The sequence below is a fragment of the Phaseolus vulgaris genome, chromosome 1 (assembly GCF_051622355.1).
Source record: "Phaseolus vulgaris cultivar YP4 chromosome 1, ASM5162235v1, whole genome shotgun sequence".
In the NCBI taxonomy this organism is placed as follows: domain Eukaryota; kingdom Viridiplantae; phylum Streptophyta; class Magnoliopsida; order Fabales; family Fabaceae; genus Phaseolus; species Phaseolus vulgaris.
Window position 1 is genome coordinate 48000421 of NC_143498.1, and position 9653 is coordinate 48010073.

The window sequence follows — 9653 nt, forward strand, 5'->3', positions numbered from 1 at the left end:
AATAAAGACATTATATGTGCTCCAATCCATGTCAAAAAAGAAAAAAAAGTTAAAGGAGTATGAAATAGTCAGGCTAATGCACAACCAACATCACAGAATCAACCCCCATCCATGAATTCAACATTGCTTCTAGCCATAACCGTGCGCTCAGTGGTGATCAAATGCAGTCCCCTTGGCAAGAAGAGCTGTGGATAACTTTTTTGCTGACTACTTCGTTTGCTGCATTGAACCATGCCATCAGAGGTAGAAGGAGCAATACAGGGAGCATAACAGTATGGCTTCATGTCGGCTGCAGAGGGAAGGTGGTGTGCAACCCTTCTACCATGCGACCCTGCACTGCAGAACAACACCACAAAACAACAAGGCAAAGAGCAGAATGTACAGTAGGAAAAATGTTGCATTACTAAGCAGCACTGCCTTTTAAGATAGACCAGATCAGCACCAGTTTTCCTACTATGGGCCAGATTCTCTAAGATACGAAACTACACCAGAAAACACCACACATAGCACTGAGCTAACCATCCCAACACAGAAATATGTTATAGACCTTAGGACACAGAAGAGTTTCTAACCCGCTACAGATTTAATACACAGATGTGGACAGAGGCACCAATCCTAAAAGAACATCTGTGTTTTTGGAATTTTATTTATGATCCAAATCCTCATGGCCTACATTAAAAACCTCCTCAAGGTCCAATGGTATAGATCTAAAAAAAATTCTATTCTTGAGTCCAGATTGACCAGCCAGTAGTTACCACAGTCTTCCAAATATTGTTCCCTACCTTAGTCAGACCTAGTATATAGTGTTATCCTTATTGAGTCTAGACGCTAGTCAGTATGTTTGGTCAGATGGCGGTTGTTCTGTCTTGGGTAGACGGTTGCTTTCTGTTTGTTGTAGACGCTTGACATGTGTGCTACGTGTTTGCTCTTCTCACGTGTCTTCGCTCATGCAGGCTTGGCTTTATATTACCTTTTTACTGCATCTGGGAAATATAATCTGAGTTTCATTTTCTCTCTTTCTTAGTTCTCTGTTATCTTGATCTTCTTGTACCTAGCTTTCATGGTATCATGGGCTAGTTTTTTTCATGTCTTCCGCTTCTTTGTCAGCCATGACTGATACAGCTTCAACCGTGCCTGCACCTTCGTTCGTTCCCCATAACTTATCCACTCCCATTACTTTAAAGCTCACCGAAGACAACTTTCTATTGTGGAAGTGACAAGTTATTGCTACGATCCATGAACTGTTACTCCTCGTTTTCTTTCATCTTCCGATGCTTTTGCTACAGTTGTCAATTCGACGTACAAGCTTTACTTTCAACAAAATCATCTCATTGCTTGGATGTTTGTTTCTATGTCCACACCGATTTTAACAAAAATGGTTGGTCTCCACTCTCTTCAGATTTGGAATACTCTCAAACAATTATTTTGGCTCTCATACTAGGGCACAGATAAAAAAAACTCAAGGTTCAACTCAAGACTCCAAAGAACAATCGCGACATTGATACATATCTTATTGAACTCAAGAAGACCGTTGATTTTGTTGCGGCTATAGGAGCGCCGATCTCTGCAGAAGAACATATTGAAATGATGCTAGACGGTCTCTTGGAGGACTATAATTCCTTTGTCACTGCAGTTATGAACAGATTGGATCTCTACACTTGAACGACATAGAAGCGCTGCTTCTTGCTGAAGAAGAACGACTTGAGAAACAAACCAAAATAGATCAAATTCTTCTACAAGCCAACACTGCATCTAGGCCATGGGTTTCCTCGAATTCCTTCTCTGTTCGCCCAAGATTTAAAAACCAGTCTACTCGTGGTGCAAGAATGTTCTCCAGACCTCCTATTGGAGGACCAAGATTTTAGCGTTCGTTCCAACCTCATCCACATTCTCACGATTCTTGGAATTCTGCATCTTCTTCTTCTTCTCAGTCTATCAAACCCATCTGTCAAATATGTGCTAAACCTGGACACACGACCTTACAGTGTTGGAAAAGGTTTGATCAACATTACTCACCTTCTTTTCAAGCTAACATTTCTCAGTTTTCTCCCACAGCAAACGACACCTCTAATTCCACCATGATGGACGTTTCTTCAACTGTGGACGATCCCTTGTGGTACCCAAACAGTGGTGATACTCAGCACATCACTAATGACCCCTCTCTTTTCTCTGTGAAAGTGAGACGGTTAAAATTGGTAATGGCTCAGGTATTCCTATTAGTTTATCATCTAATCAATCCACTTTTGTTCTGAATTATCTTTTACATGTACCATAACAAAATATCTGTTAAGCGTATCTCGTTTTGCTAAAGATAATGGTGTATATTTTGAGTTTCATGCTAACTCTTCTTCACGGAATTCTTAAAGACGGATTATATGTGTTTCCTTCTTTTAATTATATTAATAATTGTGTTGTAATAACACTTGGTTTTTTCTGTTAAACCTACTGCTCAAACCTGGCATGCACGATTCGGTCACTATAACTATCAAGTTCTTAAACATATTTTTTGTATATACAATATATCATGTGCAAACAATATTCAGTTTTGTGAAGCGTGTGTTCGTGGTAAATCCCATCAATTGCCTTTTCAACCAATTCATACTGTTTTGCCATTAACTGAGTCATGTTGAAATGTGGAGTATGAAATAGCAGCAATGGTATATGCTTATTAGCTAGTACGTCTTTCATATCGTGTATATTTGTTGAACTGTAGTTCGCAAACTAAAGTTTGCATTTTTTGTTGGTGGCAAATTTTGATCTCCCGATAAGGTTTTATATAAGATTAATGATAATGGTTGAAGTAGTAAGGAGTATTTTAAACTCAAAACTTTAATCAAAATCCAAATTAATTTCTGAATTTCAATGGTATCAAGCCAAAATGACACTTTCATGGAAGGGCAAATGAATCAGTGTTTAGAAACATCTAAAACAAACACGTGCTTATGTAATCATCTTAAACCATAAATACTCTCCTTTTAAATTTGAAACTGTCACATTCAAATCAAATGATGTCACAACTTACAACTCTAATAGCTCCCAATTAGTTGATGTTTATTATACTTCAACTGAATATATATGTAGCTGGTGCTTACACTATGCTTAATACCTATTTACAATATCAATAAATATGTATGTGGGGATAAACACCTTCAAATTTGATGAGATATGCTAATGGTAGATCAAATCATGGTGGATCTCTCTCTATATATATGTATGTATATGTATATGCTCTGTAAATTGTGATCTCATGAAGGAGGAAGTAGCTAGCTAGTGTTGCAATGTGGTGTCAAAGTCACTGCTTCTGTGCCAAGCTCAGAAGTTTCTTGGTAACAACTTACTATAACATAATACTAACTTGGCTCAAGCACTAGAGCATGATTTCCTTCTAGGAACTAGATGTTCATCTGTCCCTTTGGAAACAGAATGCCTAACTCTAGCCTTTTCACCACCTTCCACCCATCTCTTTAGCCTTTCAAGCAACTTTGTCCTTTTTGAACAAGCACTGTCACTGTGATCATGGCTACTGGGATGCTCATCAAGGGAAGGATCACTATGATGCTCCAAAAGGGAGTTGTGTAGTTCATGCTCCGAGTCATAATGAATAACTACATCATTTCTCCCAAATTCCAATTCTAAATGGGTTTTATCTTGATTCTGTTGTTGATCGTGAGGCCTCATTAGATCATGCCTTAAACAAGCATTGGTCCACCGCAAGTAAATAAGTTCTTTAGCTTCATCTGCTCGTTCCTTCTTGATCTTCTCCAATTCATCCACAAGCTGTTTGTAGTCTTCCCTACTTACATCTCCAGCTTCAATCTGCAAATGGAAAACCTTATATTATAATGATTTGAATCCTAATAAACACTCCCTTCAAAGAAAGAATTCAATTGGAACACACTAACAATAAAAAAATTTATTTCTCTTCCATTGTTCAATCATTGATTATAGTTAAAAAAATATTAATTTGTTATAATTATTTTTAAAGTCATATCTAGACTGATCTCTAACTGATTGAGATCACAATTTGTATCAAATTAAACTCCCATCCCTTTTATGCTAATATATGATTTGAGTAACAGCATAAACCTGACACTACAAGTAGATCAAAATTAAATTATATATACCGAACACTACTATTATTTTGTTTATTGATCTGAGAAACCTTTTAGATTTGAACCAGTAAATGATTGGTTTTATACATTGCTTACCTTTAAAGCATGTGATTTTTCTGCTGTATCAAGCTTCTTCATAAGCTCATTCTTTTCATCCTGCAATTGATCCAAAGCCCTCTGCAGCTCTTCCATTTTATCCTCTAGTTTACTTATGACATCAACTTTTGTTTCCAAGGCATCACGGCTTCTCAATATTTCTTCTTCTTCCATTTTGATCTTCAAAGCCTGCTCCTTGGCCACTTGGGTTTGTGCCTTTGATTTCCTGATTAGCTTCTGAAACTTCCTCCGAAGCATTCTATTCTCAGATTTCCAACGCTCTATCTGTTCTACAACTCTGAGATATTGAGCAACAAAACTCTCCAACCTTCTATTCTGTGTCTCCATCGATGAAATCTCCCTATCCAAGAAGTCAGCACGAGCAGTCTCAAGTGACAACATGTTTCTGATCTCCCCAACCACAGCTTCTTGCTCTTTCAAACCACAATAACGATCAAACTGCAAACGCAAGGCCAACTCTTTCATTTGCATACCCTCAATCCTGCTTCTTAAGCCATTAATCTCTTCTTCTAAACATGGGATGTCATGGATCAGAGAACTTTCAGCAAAAACACTTTCATCCATAGTTGTCATATTTCCTTCATCTTCCATACAAGAGAGGCTATGACTATGACAACTTTCTTCATATGAAGGATCGTGGTGGGAATTGGTTTCATCCGAACTTGCTTCATTTGGTGATAAAGAAGAGGTTTTAGAGAGGCTTTTCTTTGCCACGAAACAAGCATAAACTAAACCAGCAAAAGACACAGCCAAAGGAACACCAGCTTTGAGGATCACTGGCTTTAGGACCTCATGCTTTGATGCTGAGCTTTCCATCCTGAAGAACAGAAACAAGTATAATTTCAGCGATTTGGTCAGACTTTTATTTTGATCAAAACCCAATGGAAGACACCAAATATCTTAATTTGATCCTTGCTGTGTGTTGGGTTAGCAAAGGTTTGAAAGAAGGTTTGCTTTTAGAGGAAGAAACACAATGATATAGCTTTTTGACTTCCCCCAGAGGCCTTCTACGCCACCAAATGCTGTCAACTAGCCTTGTTCGTGCTCTTTGGAATCTAATTCTTTTCTGGATTAACAAATTTTTTGGCTTCTTTCCTTTTACGGTAAACCATTGAGTGATGTTATTTAGTTTTCACATGTTCAAAGCTTGAACATGTTACAGGGATATCCATTGGGCATTACCAAAATGGAGAACTTGACTTCACAATATTCATCCAAGTTGCCTGGGAAAAATTATTCGCTGAATGATATAATTTTATATAATAAGGATTGAATCAACACTTTGTATAAATTATTTAGATTTCATTATTGGGTCAACTGTGGTAATTATGATGATTTTGGATTTAGGGTTTATGTGTGATGATGCTAACTAAGTAACTATAAAACTTAAATATATTTTTAAGTATCTCTATTTACTATAATTAATTTTTAGTCTTTTAAAAAAGTTTACGAAAATTAGTTCTCTTAAAAAATAGGATTATTTTTCAGTCTTCCGAAATCAATTGGTAAAATAAAAATTAGCCCTACTAAAAATTTGTATTCTTGCTTATCAAACTAATTTCTTTCTTTAAAAGAAATAAAATTCATTACTTTTTTGCACTCTCACATGTCCAACCAATTTTATTGACATGTACAAAGTTTTATGTTAATGTAAATTTATTGTTGATAGGTGATAATAGGTTATGTATCTCCATTGACCACTTAAATGAATGTAACACCTTTAATTTAATATCTTAGTAATTATTATCTCTATAAATATAAAAGAATTTAAGAAATGACAAAATTTTGATTCATATTATTATGATCAAAATCTTGGTATCAAATTGGTTATAAATTTAAAAAATTATAAAATTTACCACATTATTTTTAATAAAAATTAAAAGTATCAAATTCTGACCTTTTCTAAACGCGAAATATCTGGCACAATAAAAAAGCATCAAATGTTTAATAGTTTATTTATTGTGATGTTCAATACTCCTAAACATAGCCTCACTTTTAGGCTTTGTTTGGACGAGGAGTGAATGTGAGATGATTTGAAGGAAAAGTGTAAAGAAAGTTGAGGTGTTTGGATTAAGGTAAATAGAGTGGAAAGTGTGAAAAAAGTTTGTGAGTGATGTGATGGGTGTGATTGAAATTATATATTTTTTAATTGATAAGAATATAAGTTTACAAATTTATCTTTATATCTAAAAGTTGTTAAAAAATTAATTTTATTTATTTATTTATAAATTATAATTAATTTTATTAAAATATTATTTAAATATTTATAATTATAAATATTTAATAAAAACTTATTTTTATATAAAATAATAATATTATTTTTATCTTTACTTTTTTGTAATTAATATAATTATTATATAAATTTATTTCTATATTATTAAAAAATATATTTATTTTATTATTATTTATATTTATAATTTATTATATATAACATGATTAATTATGTTATTTTATAATAATAATTTTTTATAATTTTAATTATATTTTATATTTAAATTATAATTTTATATTTAAATTATAATTTTATTTTAAATAAAAATAATAATAATTTAAATATAAAATAAAAAGGTTAAGAAAGTAAATTGCAATTAATTAAATAAATATATATATATTATTTAGTAGTCCAGCGAAGAAAGTTTTGATGAAATTATTTTTTTTGATTTCCGTGTGATTTTGCCCGTATGTACATTGATATTTAAGCATTCTTCGCAAATAGTGAATCTTTCGTTTTCTTCGCTCTGAACCAAAGGGAGCCTTAGAGGACAACATTAAATCTTTAGAATTATAGTCAGTAGAAAAAATCTTAGCCCCAAATTAGAAGCTTCATAATTTAGGATAAACCCACTTAACTTTAAAGAAGCATATTTTATCCTTATATAAAGAAGGGAATTTTTTTTATGCTTTAAAGTATTCTTTAGTTTTTCTAAAACAATTATGTTATTTTGTTAATGTGTATTTTACTGGTTATTTTAATTTTTACATCCCTATCACTTACTTCATACATCTTGAGTGTAAAAGATTAATTATGTGACTTATAAGAGCACAACACTCTCTATATTCTTGTAACAGTTTAATTTGATGAAGCACTCGAAATTTCTTAGTCTTTATTCTTAATTTTTCGTAAAAAAATTAACCTGAAAGAAAAATGATTGTCCATGTGTTACTTAATACTAAATGTATAACTATATGTTTTGACAGATATTTCTTTTTCTTTTTATACTCATACTTCTCTTTTTTTAATCACGTTTAGTTTTTAAATACGGTTTTTTTTTATAACTTCAATGAGGGATTTAGTTGTAGAATTTAGGATAAAGTGAATGTTTTATTGGTTGTTTTTTTTAGACTTTAGGGTTTAAGGGAAATGTTGAAAGAGTTTGATGAATGTAATGGTTTATCTTTAGGATTTTTTAAGTATATTATTTGTGAATTTAGTTATTTTTTAATTATATTGTGATTTGTATTGTTATAATCGGGGAAAAAAAGTATGATTAAATAGATTGAGATAAGAATGAAGTAATAACGTAAAATAAATTTTATTAAAAAAATTATTGTTTTGAATAAAAAAAGGAAAAGAGACTATCTATGAGACGATGTGTCACATGATGGTCTCCTTCTTTGTCTTTGAGGCCGTTGTGGAGACCCAGGTTCGGTTGGTTCTGGATCATCTTCTGTGAGTTGAAGTTGGTTCAGGTGAGGTGGAGTATCAAACCTGTATGAAGACAGTGGTGGTCGATAACAATGTGATGGCAAAAGTGGACAAAATGTTGATAGAAGTGTCATGGTGGAAATACCAAAGATGTTTGAAGTCGTAGAAAACATAATTTTCTGTGATGCAAAAGTGGTGAAACTTGACGGAAATTGTTGGTATGGAGGGTGGGAAAACATAGTATGATAGTTTATGACGTTCATAACCAAATTAAATGAATGGTGGTGTGATTGTGGCGAATTTCAAGTTCTTCATCTTTCTTATATTCATGTCATTATTGTTTGCTCCTATTTCATCTGCAACTAACGACATTTGTTCATCCAATTTTCTGTCTCTGAAGTATTTATAGACTTATGAGATACAATTTCATCTAATGTCGAATGAGGATTACTGGTCTACTTACACTAGACTGAATTTCATTCCAAACCCTCACATGAAACGAAAATAATCTGAAAGACTAATAACTAGACACACCCATAATAAATGGATGATTCAGATCGAAACAAACCAAAAAAAATGCTCTTACTTTGCATAAATGAAGGGTACAATAGGAGCACAATATAAAAAATAACATGTTGTCATTTATAAAAAAAAAACTATTGTATTATGATAAATATATTTTGTTCTCTTATATTTCTTATTTAACATATTTACATGTAATTAAACTCATTCTTGTCATGACCAAATGTAGATAATACAGAAAACTTCAAATACTTATAATTAATGCACTATTAATATTTTAAAAAAAATCATTCTTTATATATATATATATATATATATAATTTTTGTGCACTATAATTATAAACCCTAAACCCTTAACCTCCACTCTAACCCCTCAACTCTAACCTTAAAGGCTCATTTATCATGTACCTTAACATTAATCTTAGCCACAAAATCTCAATCCCCATAATCAATTAACCCTAAAAACCTTGCGACTAAAGTCCAAATATTTTAAACTTTATCACTTCCTCAAATTCTCAACTTTTATTTTAAAACTTACGAGAGAGAAAACGTGCATAAGTGACACAACTATTTTTACACTCAAATCATATCACCATGACATGACTTCAATTAAATATTAATTTAAAAATCAATCACAGTTATCATTGGTTCTTACTTTAGTTCTATTACTTTTACACTAAAATTGTGTCATGATGAAATTGTGTGTTCTTAACAAGACATTTCCATAATAAAATTATGTCAACAAAACATGACTTATCCCAAATTTTACATTTTAGTATTATAAATAATAAACTTTTTCTATCATTAAGACTAATCGTAATATACTAGGTCTCTAAATGTAAATATGAAACACTTATTCTAATAAGATTCAATTCAAAAGCACTAAAAAAACATCTTAAAAAAATCTTAAAAGAGTTTTTTAAACCAATTTTTATTATTCCTACAATATTTTTTATAGTCCCGCATTATTACATTTTTTTAAAAATCTAATATATAATTTTCAAGAAACTCAAAAAAAAAAAACTAAAACTTTTATTTAATTGTGTTTGAAATAAATTTTACTCAAGAATTGGTCTTATTCTATTTAAGAATTCCTATTTTTACTTTAAAGAAATTATTTCTTATGCAAAAAAAAAAAAAATCCTAAGTTAAAAGAAACTGAATATATCTCAAAACATCTCTTCAATGCATATTTCTTCGTTAAGAAACTAATTAAAAAATCATGGATTCTCTAAAAAATACATTAATTGAGACTT

The 9653-nt window shown here is 31.8% G+C and overlaps 1 protein-coding gene across 1 annotated transcript; it reads right to left on the minus strand.

Moving 5' to 3' along the window:
- Positions 1 to 2953: 2953 nt before the first annotated feature.
- LOC137814513 (protein CHUP1, chloroplastic) lies at positions 2954 to 5417 on the minus strand. Its single transcript, XM_068617293.2, has 2 exons — positions 4209 to 5417; positions 2954 to 3816 (listed from the first exon to the last, which is right to left on the minus strand). Exons 1-2 carry the CDS (start codon positions 5043 to 5045, stop codon positions 3361 to 3363), a joined length of 1293 nt encoding a protein of 430 aa, XP_068473394.1. The 5' UTR covers positions 5046 to 5417; the 3' UTR covers positions 2954 to 3360.
- Between the last annotated feature and the right edge of the window lie 4236 nt (positions 5418 to 9653).